This window comes from Cervus elaphus, chromosome 18 (assembly GCF_910594005.1).
Source record: "Cervus elaphus chromosome 18, mCerEla1.1, whole genome shotgun sequence".
Lineage (NCBI taxonomy): Eukaryota > Metazoa > Chordata > Mammalia > Artiodactyla > Cervidae > Cervus > Cervus elaphus.
In genome coordinates this window covers 36,586,035-36,602,206 of record NC_057832.1, presented here as the reverse complement: position 1 = coordinate 36,602,206, position 16,172 = coordinate 36,586,035, and the positions used below count along the sequence as shown (strand labels likewise).

Sequence of the window (16,172 nt, the reverse complement as noted above, 5' to 3'; positions counted from 1 at the left end):
ACCCCACTACTAACCAGGCAGCTAAAAAACTAAGAACTCTTCCATTTGAGACTAGTGAAAATGACAGTTTCTTTCCCTTCACAAAAGGCAATATATCCCCCTCCTGCCACAAGTCCCAGTTCACTAGTAAACACATAATGTCATTTATGAGTTCGGTAAATTTGTTGAAAAGTCAAGGTTTTGCTGTTTCACATAGTTTAATTTTCCCAGATGTATTCTGTACATTAATATCTGAGTACGGGGGAAGCATTCTTCTTGAACCTCCCACTGCTCACTTCTGATCAAATTTCATTAAAAGTTATATTCTCTGGCCTGGCATTCCCAAAATGGACTGCTTGTTTCTGAAAAGATTAAGGTGAGCTCTGGCATTCCCTAGTTATGCCTATTGACATATAGTTCTGTTTTTCATTCATTTCCTGTTTAACACAGCTGGTGAATGCAAGGCACGGTTTACTGAACTACTTGTGAGCTTTCAATATAACTTCCTTTCAAGAAATATTTCTCTTCAAAATAAATTTTAATATACAGCAGGTATATTTATTCTAAGCTAATTTTGTTTCATTCCTACTGGCAGCAGTTGTTTTGTTTTTTTTTTTTCCAGTGTGTATCTACCCAGTCCTCAATTACCTGTCACCTCAAACATTCGCTTCTTGAATGAAGTGACAACATTTCCATCCTTCCGCCTGAGTAAGGGGCTGCTTCTCCTCTCTGCCACTTTCTGTTTTAACCTGGACCGCACCTTCAAGTTGGGCTCAGAGGCTGGGAATTGAGACAAAGAAAATAGATAAAAATTAAAAAATGGAGAGCCAATAGCTCCTGTGTAATAAAAAAAAAAGGCTCACCCTTTTCTTGGTCCCTTCTCATGTCAAATTAAAACCCAAGCATGTAAATAAGGCATTGATTATAAATTAATTAAACAGACAAATGTCATAATTATTTTTATGAAGTGTGTGAAATATTATTCTACATCTCTAAATGTAAAGTGGAAAGAGAGTAAAAACATACTTTCTACTTATTTTATCTAGCAGAAATGGGATTGTTAATGGGAAGTTAAATGACTGAGAGTGTTTGGGTCAGAATAAGATTTATTATACTTCACTGTCAGTTCTTTTAATTCTCTCAAGGGTGAAACTCAAGAACCACTAAAACAGTACCCTAATGTGATTTTAGAGACTCTTGGCTGACTTCTGGTAATAGGAAGACACCTCTGCAGAAAATAATTTATGTCTAATTCTGACTCCTGAAATATTTCATTGTCAGTAGTTTCTGACCTGAAATCCTGGGAAAATACACTTAGTATAATAACACAAAACCAAGTAGAATCACTACGAGTAAACCTTTGTATACAGTGAATACACAGTCAATTAGAAAGGAAGGGTGGCCAAGTCTTATAGGTAAAGTTCTGAGTTAGGTTATATATTCCAAAATAAAAAGCACATTATTCGTACATATGCGTTTCTTTGGTTACACTATTCTAAAGAGTGATGCTCTATAATTTATCTTCATGCATTAAGTTTTGAAGTGATTGTACTTTAGAAGAATGGAAACATTGGATTGATTTTGTAATAGAAATCAATGATGATGGAGGTGGTGGTGATGATGATAATTAGGAAAACAATGCTTCTGATGACAACTAACATTTGTACAGTGATCACTATGTTCCACTACTGTCCTGAAATCTGTCAATATTAACTTCTTTAACCACAGAAAATCTAATGGGACAGAGTCTACTTACACTTTGATTATATCAGTGAGGAAACCAAAACACAGAGATGTAAATAACTTGCCCAAAGTCATCAAAGTAAAAAGGGATGACAAAGCCAGCATCTGTACCCAGATAACCTAGCTCACGTCTAATCTTCTAACACTGAAAATACTGCTCTTCAACCGTTCTTTATGTAGGAACAGCAGAACAATTATAGAACTGCTTTTCCAAAGCATTACTAATCACATATATCAGATACAATGTTATAATGTAGCTAGAATTCTGGAGCAGATAAAATTATTTCTTTGAAGGAATTTTATAGTTCTGCCCAATTACAGAGGATATCAAAAGTATAACTTACAATCTTCTATTACTCATTTATTTATTTTTGATATTAAATACTTTAGTTTCCTCTTTGTTCTTCTCTCACTCACACCTCTTTTTTTAGATCTACCTTGGACTGAGAATCCTAGATTTTCTTGGAACTGGCTAGATAAAATTAAAAAGTTAATTTGGGGGGTGTTCACAGCTGATTTTTATGCCCCCAAACACTAAAAATGTAAAAAAAAAAAAAAAGGGAACCTGGAAATATTGTAAAAGTAAAAAATGGACAAGAAATAAGGGTAGAAATCAGGAATGAGTACAAGAAGCCCAGTGACTAGAGACCACAAAGGTCTTACTTCCTGGGCCTCCCACTTTGAAGCAAAGAAGGGTAATAGTTTGGCGGAAGGATTAAAGTTCTTGCCAGACTTGCCAGGAGTGCAGACATTCCTTAACCCACTTGATCTTAGCGGAGAAGACTGAATCTGAATTACTAGTATCCAACATACCTGCGAATAAAGGGGAAAAGATGGAACTATATTCCATTTCACTTAGATCCCCACCCTTACCCCCCATACCTGGGCTTCCCTGGTGGCTCAGATTGAAAAGAATCCGCCTGCAATGCAGGAGATCCAGGTTTGATTCCTGGGTTGGGAAGATTCCTCTGGAGTAGGGAATGGTTATCCACTCCAGTATCCTTGCCTGAATAATTCCATGGACAGAGGAGCTGGGCGGGCCACAGACCATGGGGTCGCAAAGAGTCGGACATGACTGAGTGACTAACATACACACACCCACCCCCATATATGTATTTTTAAATGCCTTTAAAAACACCAATTTTGCCTCTGATAAGTTGTAGGTTAATAAATATATTCCATTTCAAGTAAGAAAAATGAATCCCTATATGCTAACTATTAATATACTGGTATCTGCTGTCATCTTGCTTATAAGCCTAGGATAAAAATCACAGATTCTTAGATCTTGATCTAGACATAACTTTATGATGAAGTCTAATGGATTCAGATGTTACAGACTGGCTCTCCAGAGGGAGTAAACCAATTGATCCATCACTTCAAAGATGGAGTAGAAAAGGCACCATGTTTCAGCAGGAATATGTGGAATAGGGACCACACATCCCACTTATGAGATTTTCAGTGCGATTTTTGTGCTTTCTGAGCCTGGCTCTACATTTGTGAATTCAAATATGAAACTCTAACATCTTCCTTATTTCACAGAACTTTGGCCACAGGACTAGATACCTAAGAATAACTATGAAGATCTGGGTGAATGCAAAAGGGAAGAAAAAGGTTTCAGTTCAGTTCAGTCGCTCAGTTGTGTCCAACTCTTTGCGACCCCATGGACTGCAGCACGCCAGGCTTCCCTGTCCATCACCAACTCCAGGAGCTTGCTCAAACTCATGTCCATCGAGTTGGTGATACCATCCAACCATCTCATTCTCTGTCGTCCCCTTTTCTTCCTGCCTTCAATCTTTCCCAGCATCAAGGTCTTTTCCAATGAGTCAGTTCTTCACAACAGGTGGCCAAAGTATTGGAGTTTCATCTTTAGCACAAGTCCTTCCAATGAATATTCAGGACTGATTTCCTTTAGGATGGACTGGTTGGATCTCCTTGCAGTCCAAGGAACTCTCAAAAGTCTTCTCCAACACCACAGTTCAAAAGCATCAATTCTTCGGTGCTCAGCTTTCTTTATAGTCCAATTCTCACATTCATACATGACTACTGGAAAAACCATAGCCTTGACTAGATAGACCTTTGTTGGCAAAGTAGTGTCTCTGCTTTTTAATATGCCATCTAGGTAGGTCATAGCTTTTCTTCCAAGGAGCAAGCGTCTTTTAATCTCATGGCTGCAGTCACCATCTGCAGTGATTTTGGTTTAGGCAATTTTTATTATTGCTGCCACTGCCAGGGTTATGCTAGGAATGACAGAGCTGGGACTGAGCCCCAGACCCCGATACCCAGTCTAACCCTCCTTCTCCTCACACACTGCACTGGCCAGGGCCGAATATCTGCAGTAAAGATGAAAATGTGCCAACAGCTTGGAAAACCAGCATGTGCCACTTAAACATTCTACAGGAAACCTAGAATTCCATAAGCTTTTCAGAAATGACTTCACAGGTCAGCAGAAAGCTTTTGTTCCTACGTGTCTATTTGAGAATAGGCTGGATATTCATCTTTTAAATAGCTTTCTATAGTCAACATTAAAAAAAAAAAGTGGACATCAGAGTAGGTGTGAGAACGGGATTCTGGTTTCGCATCTATCATCTACTATCAGTTTGCTCATTCATGAAAGTCAGTTATGAAGATACCGTTATAGTTTATGGAGTGAAACAGATGTGCTTTAAGTGCCTGTTTACACTTTGGGTATTTGGCTTTGATGAATTACTTTATATCTTTAAATCTCAGTTTCTCATGTTAAAATGGAGATAGTTTTTTTTTTTTTTTTCCTTTTTTTTTTTCCTCCATACATCCCAATAGATTGCATTTTCCTTCTTTCTCTAAGATTACAAGACCAAATCCTGGGGTTGCATCACCCCATTCCTTTGCTGCTTGGGTCTTGTTTGGACTCAGCCTACTGCTAAGGCTGGCCAGTGATCGAAGAATTGAGGAGTTCAAGACCAGGTATCCTATATTCTCTCTGCTATAGCGCTGCATCGCCGGGTATAGCTTTGTCTCTTCCTGATTTCATCTCCCTCTTGAAGGCTCCATTCCATGGTTCCAGCTTTCTCAGCACTCTAGCAACCCTATTTCTCCTCTGTGCTTCTTCAGCACTAGGGGTGGGAACAGCTTCCTGCTGTAGCTGTTTTCTGGGTGCCTCAACATCCCCAAGCTGTTGTAAGCAGTTCCCTTCATAAAAGTCTATGACCCACATCATGTGGGTTCTGTTACTTGCCAAGACTCTGAGCAACACAGTTGTACATATTTTGCAAAGTTATCATGGAGTCAAACAAAATAATATTTAGGAGAAGATAAACCAGTGGTTCTCAGTTGGCAAAGATTTTGACACCAGGGACATCCGGCAATGTCTGGAGATACTCTGATTGTCAGTATGGGGAGATGCTACTGGAATGCAGTGGGTGGAGCCCAGGGATGTTGCTAAACATCCTACTACACACAGGACAGCCCCACAACAAAGAATTATCTGGACCCAAATGGTATGGCCAAGTGCGAAAACTCTGGGGTAAGTAATCAGGAAATGGAAGAGGTTAATAATTTTTCTACACAGAGAAAAATAAAGGGGATAATGGTATCTTGGAGATTCTCAAAGAGGATGTAGGAGAGTATCAGAAGAAAAAAAGATGATCAGAAACCAGGGAGTGCTACAGGTAGCTTATAACAGTATATATTTCAATATATTTTAAATTTAGAATTTCATTCAAATCAAAGCTAGTCAACTTCTATTGGCTATGAAAATGTGCAGAAAAAGTCTGAATTCTAGTTCTCAACAGGGTAATATTTGAGACATAGTGCTATATTTATCAATTGAGGGCACAGGCTTGTAAAAACTAGCAATTACTGATATTCTATAAAGTACAACATAAATTTATTTTCTCAAAATATACAATCACAACTTCTCTAAGTAAAAGGCCAAGTTTATTGGTTTTAGCAAAAACTTTCACCTGTATTTCACTTTTGATTTTGAGTCACCAGAAGTATTAGTATCTTGGTGGTGAAGGCCAAGGTTGGAATGATAAATAACCATCATTTAGTCCTCATAATGCTTTATAAACTCACTCCTAACATTTCAGAAGCCCACACACCAATCTCAGCATGACATATACCCAGGCAGTAGAATTAATAACCTATTGTGCTGACTCAGTTTGCAGTTAGGAGTTAATTCCATTTTCAATGCTCTGGTCTCCCCAAAGACTGAAGATTTCCATTCCAGTGACTTACTAATGGGATGAAAATTCTCAAGAGCCCAGAAAGAGATCACTAATGGGGGAGACATTTTGCTTGTATTTGAATGTATTTCATGCCTAGTTGCACTAATTGCCTTTCTATTTTACCCCACACCCATCACTCTCTACATCTCAATTAATCACAAAAACAGAAGGCAAACTTTTAGTGTGTGTGCCCAAAAAATGTATTTGTTTGCTGAGATGAAAACACTGCATGAAAAATTGATTATCACTATTTAAATGAAAAAATGTTAAAGATGAGAGAACTAAAACTTTTTTCTCTTTTTGCTTAAAAAACAAGTGAACAAAGGAAACAGAAAACATGTGAAAAATGCCCCATGAGTTAAACGTGTTTGAAATCTTTTCTTCTCATACGGATCTCCCTAGTTTGAAATTAACTTAGGTGTCAAAAGGTGTGAAAATAAACAATGAGAAAAGCAGTGGGGGAAATAGCAGAAGCAAAGGTTAAAAAATTAAGATTCTAAAGCACAGTAAGTCGGAAGGTCCAGACTTGTCATTTCACTAAGAGACTGGTGTGTGGAGTGTGTATGTGAGCGTGGGAGTGTCACTTTGCATATGTACACACGTACAAACACAGAAGCTATCTTTTGTAGAGGCAAACAGGTCTCTGACACAAGCAGACAGTAGACTCAGAGTTCAGTGCTAACTATTTCATGTACTAACACCTGGCAATCCTGGGTGAGTTTGGGGATCTCCATGAGCTATTTTGTCATCTATTGTAGATGATACATATAGATATACTATGGTGGAAGATTAAAGGGGTTGAATGAAGTTCCTAGTTCAACTGACTGGTCATCACAAAAAAGTTGGTCAATAGATAGATGCTGGATAAATGAATGTGTAATTCTGTCCATATATAAGACCAAGAACGAATAAAATTAAAAGGTAAGCAACTTAGCATGCACGCACAGAGACAGAAGGCTACAAGTGGTTTACTCCTTTTGCCTAGGGCAGTATTATCTATAATAGCAACAAAAATAACAGTAGTCCTTTTCTGATCTTTCACTCAGTATATTTAAAATACTTTATGTTTACTAATTGACTTCACATTTTCCTTACTTTTTTTATTTCCATTCATAATTTCTACTCAATTTACCGTGTGTCTTAAATATACCACCATTTACTAAGAATGATTACCTACTTTGTGCATCTTGTCTTTGTTCATTTTTAATCCTAATTTGTGAATATTCTTTACACCAACAGTTTAGAAAAAAATTCAATAACCACATATCATGGTATAAGGAAGTTCTTGATTCTCATAAGAGAGGTGACCATAGGAGAAAAGATTTTTCATTGAGAAATGGATAATGATATTACTAATTAAAATTACTAATGATTTATCAAGATTAAGTACTAGATTAAGAAATGCATCTTTATATTAATGAATATTGGGGATATTCAACTATTTCACCTGCACATTTAGCACCACAATCATAGGTGAAATTTGGGGCTCCATTGCAAGTGTCACATCCCTTCTCTGACATTGTTTATTCTTCTTTGCAGGACTAGATATCTGTCAGCTTATCCACCTAGCCCCTCCTCTCCCCAGATTTCACCTGCTATTTCCCACCCAGAGGCCTATCTTGGCATTTCTCTATTATAACACTCTTGTCACTTGGAACCAAGCAGGCATAATCTTATCACTCATTCAGTCTATTTGGAATGTCCTTTCTGAAGATTAGGTTTCCTGGAATAGTTCCTGCCCAAGTCATTTCTCTCTTTTATGCTAACACTGTAGCATGCCTAGTCACATGTGAACTGTTCAATCAAAGAGTCATTACAATTATGAACTGACACTCTGGGGACATGTGTAAATTCTCTAAAGTTGATCTAAAAATATAGGTTACTCTAATTAAAAAATTTTATAATTAGACCAAGCCTACAGATTTTTAAAATTAGGATTCAGAACAAAACAGTATATCTAACACAACTTATGCTTTTTGAGGGGCTTGGATAATATGAATATTTAATGTTATGAATCAGATTTTATGCATTTTGATATCAAGGGACAAAAATTTCTAGTCTAATTCTTTTTAATTACAACCAATTAATGATATGTATTTCATATGTAAAAGTTTTTTAAAAAATCATTTATTGGGAAATTTTAGCTTTTAATAGCTAGCCACATTTATGGCAATATATAAATGCAATTTCCTGGAAAAACTATAATAGTATTCAGAAATACTAATGTAGACATCCATCCATCCTCTTATTGACAACATATCAATTATGATACTATTTGTTCAAAGAGAATTATTCTTTTTCAAAAAGCACACTGGTAAATATTAATCAATTTATAGTATATTTATTTTATAATAACATTTATTGCTTTCTTCTAATTATGTGAATCATACATACATCTCAAAGTTTCATACATGTTTGAAATTTTTGGAAATGGGATGCATTTTGGAAATGGGAAATGAGTATACCCTACTATAATGTTTCTTTTGTGTTGTATATATAAAAGTATTTGAAAATAAGATCTTGTTTCTTCACTTAATGTATTATGAGTTTTTCTCCAGTAATTATATAGTCTTTAAAATGATGATTTATTATGCTTTCATTTAAAATTTTATCATGAATCTTTTCCAATTATATATTCTTCTAAAAATACATTATGAGGATATGCCATGTATTACTCAGACACCTATACATGTGAGTATCCACCATTTTATTTAAGCCTTTGATAACACTGGTCACTTAGGTGATCTACAATGTTTTACTTTCAAAGACAGAATAGTGGGACACATCACTGTGAAGCCATGTGTATATTTCTGAGTATTTCCTCCCATCAATGGAAATATAATTCTTAGGTTCCTCACATATGAAAACAACAATGACAAGTTCTTATGATTAGGGGGGAAAAATCAATCACCATAAAGGGCAAGGAGTATTACAGAGACTCGGGAAGCAGGTCTCAGAGAAGTATGTGAGAACAATATGGAGGCTGAGCTTCCCTGCTGGCTCAGATGGTAAAGAATCTGCCCATGAGGCGGGAGAACCAGGTTCGATCCCTGGGTCAGGAAGATCTCCTGCAGAAGACAATGGCTACCAACTCCAGTATTCCTGCCTGGAGAATTCCATGGGCTGAGGAGGCTGGTGGACTACAGTCCATGGGGTCACAAAGAGTCAGACACAACTGAGCAACTAACACTTTCACTTTTCACTTTTTCTGGGAAACAGAAGCTCAGTCTAGAACAGAAGGCTTATTAGCTCTTGGTGGCACTCTCTCTTAGTAGCTATGAATGCTTCAACTCCTGAGCCAGAGCAGGCGCCTCTGAAGCTGAAAGCCCATGACAGAGCCCTGAGCCTCCTCAATCCCAGGGCAGCACGCTGTGTTCAACCCTGTTTCCTTTTCCTCATAGTGTTTTCTCCACAGCGCCGGATGCTCAGCTGGCTTAGGCAGCACCCGAAAAACTCTACTGAGTGATCGAATACACAAACTGCTCACTCAATGCTGGGCTTTGTTTTTGTGCTTAATACTAGGACAGAAGAAGAAATAATTACTTCAAAAAATTTTATGACATTTAAAGAACAAATTACCATTTTTAAAAACAGATAAAATATTTTAATCAAATACTATGATTCTGGATAGAAACAAATAATAATAAGTGATGAGATAATTCATCACTTTTATAGTTAAATTCAACTTTCTGTTCAGTTGGTTCCGTTGTTTATTTAGTTAAGAGTTATTAAATAATACTTAGAACCAAAGTTGCAAGTTCTGTGAGGAGTGGGAACATATCTATAGTTATGTTTCCATTGTTTATTCAGCACTTATACAGTGCCTACTACATAGGTCAAATTCATTAGTTATTTACTGAACGAATGAATCAATGAATGGGAAAAGGGGTGTGTTTAAGTGCTGAGGCAACTTCTCAAAGATAGACTACAGAGATTTTTCCTACTGGGCATTCATAGCCTAGCAAGAACAAATAACACACTAAATGTGATCACTGCCGCATGACAGGTATAAGAGAAGCCTTGGAGCTGGGAGGCAGAGATTCCTTTCCCTAGAGGGTAAGTCCTGGGGACTGAGAGATTCTGACAGGTAAAGGTGGGAGGGAAACTCAGTTCCAGGCAGAGGAAGCAAGCCTATCCAGGGGAAGATACTGGCAAATTCAGGGGATGGAGATTAAATACACTAGCCTGTTGGGGGGTGGGGAGGGGAGAGGGAAGCAATACTAAGTGAAGATAAGGCTTCAAAGAAAAATGTCAAGCAAAATTTAGCTAAATTAGGCAATTATATCAACATAACTCAATATGCTAACAGAGGTTATTCAATCTGTATCTTTACACTCCCTCTCTATGTTGGCTTTTTTCTTAGCATGCAGACATGCTCAGATCTTTCCCATTCAAATAAAAATAAGCTCCCCCCCTCAAGATATAGATATTATTAGCTACTCTCTGCACTTATACTTTAATTTACAGTAAAGTTTTTTTTTTTTTTAAAGTAGCTTTCACTTGCCACCACCATTTTCTAACCTCAAACCACTGCAATATGGCTCTGACTCTCCTTGTTTCACTGAAACTACTCTACCACACATATCACTTGGAACAGCAAATGCATTAATTTTGCGTCTATTCTTAGTACTGAACAACGACATAGACTCATGGTGTGTCTTTATAGTTGTTGAATGAAAAAAAAAATGTTCCCATATACTCAAGCATGAAAGGAAACTCAGAGTAAAAGACTGGGTTTGAAATGTTGTTGAGAAGAGAACTAGCTGAACTTCAGCTTTTCTAATTTGTAAGAATTTCTTGATGTTGAACTTTATGCCAAGAGGCCTTAGAGATCAGCTGCAGAATGCCAGAGGAATTTCATTTGTCTGGCAAGCAACAAAAATACCATGTTTGGAGTCAAGGAAATCCACATACAAAATACCTTTTATGTTAATACCCTTATATGCTTTATTTTTCAAATATAAGATATTTTATTTATGTAAAAGCAGAAGTAAATTTTGAAAATCTGTATTCTGAAAATAAAGCAAAATTTTGAATTATCACTTCAATCAGACAAACTAGACTAGGGGCATGTTTCTAAAAGTCCTCTTGAGTTCTAAAATTTCATACTTAAAAATAAAATTCAAAGTCTACAAGCAGTAAATGCTGGAGAGGGTGTGGAGAAAAGGGAACCCTCTTACACTGTTGGTGGGAATGCAAACTAGTACAGCCGCTATGGAGAACAGTGTGGAGATTTCTTAAAAAACTGGAAATAGAACTGCCATATGACCCAGCAATCCCACTTCTGGGCATACACACTGAGGAAACCAGGTCTGAAAGAGACACGTGCACCCCAATGTTCATCGCAGCACTGTTTATAATAGCCAGGACATGGAAGCAACCTAGATGCCCATCAGCAGATGAATGGATAAAGAAGCTGTGGTACATATACACCATGGAATATTACTCAGCCGTTAAAAAGAATTCATTTGAACCAGTTCTAATGAGATGGATGAAACTGGAGCCCATTATACAGAGTGAAGTAAGCCAGAAAGATAAAGAACATTACAGCATACTAACACATATATGTGGAATTTAGAAAGATGGTAACGACAACCCTATATGCAAAACAGAAAAAGAGACACAGAAGTACAGAACAGACTTTTGAACTCTGTGGGAGAAGGTGAGGGTGGGATGTTGCGAAAGAACAGCATGTATACTATCTATGGTGAAACAGATCACCAGCCCAGGTGGGATGCATGAGACAAGTGCTCGGGCCTGGTACACTGGGAAGACCCAGAGGAATCGGGTGGAGAGAGAGGTGGGAGGGGGGATCGGGATGGGGAATACGTGTAAATCTATTGCTGATTCATGTCAATGTATGACAAAACCCACTGAAAAAATAAATAAATAAATTAAAAAAAATTCAAAATTAATTACTTATGCTATTAATCTTCTTTCAGTAATAAACCAATTAGGTTAGAAGCTTGTCACAACTAGAGGAAAGCTCACACAGCACAACCCCAAATAAATAAATAAACAATAGAAGACCCAGCACTGCCCTAAGTAAATAAACACATAATTAAAAAATAATACATCTAGTATAGGAGATAAATAAAACTATGAAGTATGCCGTGTAATTTTTCATGCATATTTCGTAGTTTTATTTATCTCCTATAGACCTGCACTGGGGTGACCCTATATTTGATGGGGGCACATGGCAGACCAGCACATAATTTTTTCCAGAAAACCTAACAGTCAGAATAGTATGGTTAGAAAACTAATACCAATCTTCTGATAACTACTTGAGTATCACCGTAAGTCTAAGCTTTATTGTACACATTTGTGCTATCAGCATGAACTTACCTTGTTTATACTCATAAGAGTCTGGAGCTATTTTCCAGTCTTGACTGTGATACTATGTGACTTGGGTCAAGTTTTTTTTTTTATAATTCAATGTCTCTGTGCCTCAATTTTCCTGCCTGAAAATATGGACAATAATAGCCATTCTTCTGACTTTTAAAGAGTTCAAGAGTATTGATTAGAATAGTAAACAAAGTAAATCACCATCAAATTTTAGATGCTGTACAACTTACTTTCTTCAAATATATGACTTTGAAATTTTTGTCTCTGATGTTTATCTGAAAATTTTCAGCTCACTCCCGTAAAACTGTAACATCATTCTCTAGTTTTTATTTCATTTGTTTACTTCATTTTCTTCTGACTTGTCCAGTTATAGCCATGTAAAAGCAATCACCCAAAAGATCTGTACTCTGAAAACTCTAAGACAGTAATGAAAGAAATTGGAGACAACACTAATGAAAAGATACATCATGTGCTTGGATTGGAAGAATCAATACTATGAAAATGACTATATTAACCAGAGCAAGCTACAGATTCAATGCAGTTCCTATCAAATTACCCATGGCATTTTTCACAGAACTAGAATAAGAAAATCTTAAAATTTTCACAGTGACACAAAAGGCCCTGAATAGCCAAAGTAATTTTGAGAAAGAAAAGCAGAGCTGGAGGAATCAGGCCCCCTAACTTCATACTATACTACAAAGTTGCAGTCATGAAACTAGTATGGTACCAGAAAGAAAAAAAAAGAAGTATAGATCAATGAAATAGGATAGAAAGCCCAGAAATAAAGCCACACACCTATGGTGAATTAATCTGTGACAAAGGAGGCAAGACTATACAATGGAGGAAAGACAATCTCTTCAAAAAATGGTGCTGGGAAAACTGGATGTGTAAGTACGTAATAAATGAATTTAGAACACTATTTAACATCATACACAAATAAACTCAAAATGGATTAAGACCTAAACGTAAGACTGCTGATGCTGCTAAGTTGCTTCAGTCGTGTCCGACTCTGTGCGACCCCATAGATGGCAGCCCACCAGGCTCCCCCCGTCCCTGGGATTCTCCAGGCAAGAACACTGGAGTGGGTTGCCATTTCCTTCTCCAATGCATGAAAGTGAAAAGTGAAAGTGAAGTCGTTCAGTCGTGTGAGACTCTTAGCAACCCTATGGACTGCAGCCTATCAGGCTCCTCCATCCATGGGATTTTCCAGGCAAGAGTACTGGAGTGGGTTGCCATTGCCTTCTCCGAAACGTAAGACTGGATACGTTCAGTCGTGTGAGACTCTTAGCAACCCTATGGACTGCAGCCTATCAGGCTCCTCCATCCATGGGATTTTCCAGGCAAGAGTACTGGAGTGGGTTGCCATTGCCTTCTCCGAAACGTAAGACTGGATATCATCAAATTCTTAAAGGAAAACACAGGCAGGACACTCTCTGAAAATAAATCACAACAGCATCTTTGTCAGAAATAAAAACAAAAATAAACAAAGGAGACCTAATTAGACTCAAAAGCTTTTGCACAGCAAAGGAAACCATAAGTAAAACAAACAGACAATCCACAGAACAGGAGAAAATATTTGCAAATGATGCAACCAACAAGCAGCTCATGTAGCTCAATATCATAAAAACAAACAGCCCAATCAAAAAATGGGCAGAAGACCTAAATAGACATTTCTCCAAAGAAGACATACAGATGGCTGAGAGGCCCATGAAATGATGCCCAACACTGCTAATTATTAGAGAAATGCAAATCAAAACTGCCATAAGATATCACCTTATACCAGTCAAAATGGCCATCATCAAAAAATTTACAAACAATAAATGCTGGAGTTGTGTCAGGCAGAATAATGTTCTCAGGGCAAAGAAGACTATGTCCTACTCCCCAGAACTTGTGACTGTCACAGTACAAAGTAAAAAGATATTAAGGTTGTAAAAGGATTTAAGATTGCTAATCAGCAGGTTTAAAGATGAGGAGATTATCCTGGATTATTCAGGTGGGCTAATATAATCACAAGGGTTCTCTGAAAATATGGAGGAGGCAGAAGTATCAGAATGATTCACTGCAACAAAGACCAACTAGTTATTGCTGGGTTTGAAGATGGAGAGGTGATCAGAAGCCAGAGAGTGTGGGCAGCCTCTCAAGGAGACAGACTTGCTCCAAGTACAGTAAGATAATAAATATGTGCTGTTTTAAGTAACTAAGTTTGTGCTAATTTATTACAGGAGTCATAAGAAGTCAATAGGGCAGCCTAAAGGATCCCAAACCTGGCACTGCTTTGAAAGTCTGAATATTCTGAAATACTGGTTCTGACTAGATCAGATTTCACTGTTTTATATATATGTGTGTGTGTGTGTGTGTGTGTGTGTGTGTAGTTTGTTTGTTTTAGGTAAGAAAGTAGACTATTAAAGAAAACTATTAATGATATAGGCCCATCACTTAGCAGAAATACCAAGACAATAATTTGCTTAAAATTAATATTTAACAGTATACCAGATATCATTTTTATACAAAGGTAAGGTTTTAATTAATATATTTACTTATTTGTAAAATAATCCAACAAAGAAAGTAAAAGACAAAAATGTAGCTTATTTCTTTAAAATTTTTCTGTTAATGTTCCATAAGGGTGTAAGTTAAGGATCATTTATTTTAACCCCAAATGCCGAGTACTTTGTACATTCTAAATAGCTTCAAAAGCAATCAATTTCCAAAACTCATTCAAGTGGGAACATTTTATTTTTTTTAAAGTAGATTCCTTTTGAGATACTAAGTTATTAAGCCCAATAACAACTGTATAAAGCCTGTTGCTAAGAACAATTTCTCCTTTTGGTACAGTGTAAGTAATAGGAGGGGGAAAAAACAGTTTAAGTCTCTAATTAGCCACTTTCAAAATGTAGTTAATTAAAATATTTTGTACCTTTATACATGATCTTTATGGTATGAGACACAATTCTACTCTCCTACAACTTAATCAGCTAAATATAAAATGTAACCTTCCATCTGGTAAATCAATTTAACAGACATAATTGTGCCCTACCATAACTCAATAAGACACTGAGGAAAACCATTGAAATGCTATTTCCTTTTCTTTAGAAGAGAATTATGTACAATTTCAGCATGCTTTGCATTTCTAAAAGTTAAAGTCAACAGGGAGGTATCACTCTCCTTTACATGAGTTTCCCATGAGAAAATCAAAAGCAAAGTATAAAGCTTGTGCTGTTATTCATGAAACACTCCTTAATACTAACTTGGCTTTAACCAGAATATATTATTTGGCAGCTAAAACCTTTAATTAGAGTTGTGGTTTGAGCAGATTTTCACTGAATTTATGTTCTATAAGGACTCAAAGAACAGCACTGTTTTTCTAACCAGCTGATTCGAATTCAGGTCGTTTAAATGTTGTACTTGAGCTATGGGTGGAAAAAAAGAGAATGTTGCTCGGATTCTCATTTTATTGACTTTAATTATGATTCAACATTTCTGAACAAGTACTAACAACAGATAGACAAGAAAGAGAATGAGATGCTCCTTCTAACAAAAATATCTTGAGCATTTGCTCTGTGCAAGGCTGTATATATTAGATACTATGAAAAGAAAGAATACTTATCAGAAAAGATGATTCCTACTCTAAAAAAGAGAAAGAGCTGGTGGCGGAAAGCTTTTAACTCAGGGATAGATTGGACAAGAGGAGAGAGAAGATGATGGAGCCAAAGTGGAAAACAAAAGTCAAACCTGCATAATTAGGGGAGAGGTATTATCAGAACTGAGAAAATCATGGTGATGAGCAAGTTTTGAGGTGGAGGATGTTGTTCATTTGCTCCGTTGTGTCCGATTCTTTGCAATCCCTGGACTGCAGCAGGCCAGGCTTCCGTGTCCTTCACTATCTCCTGGAGATTGCTC

The 16,172-nt window shown here is 36.9% G+C and overlaps 1 protein-coding gene across 8 annotated transcripts in view; it reads right to left on the bottom strand.

The window, feature by feature from the left end:
• The window catches only part of HDAC9 (histone deacetylase 9), a 986,419-nt gene that overhangs the window by 394,796 nt on the left and 575,451 nt on the right, over nucleotides 1–16,172 (bottom strand). For 4 of the 8 annotated variants that reach the window (XM_043872541.1, XM_043872545.1, XM_043872542.1 and 1 more), the window contains exon 8: nucleotides 628–759. The exons of the other annotated variants lie outside the window; for them this stretch is intronic. In XM_043872541.1, the coding sequence (XP_043728476.1) occupies nucleotides 628–759 (132 nt within the window). The remainder of the gene's footprint in view (nucleotides 1–627; nucleotides 760–16,172) is intronic. 8 annotated transcript variants of the gene reach the window in all.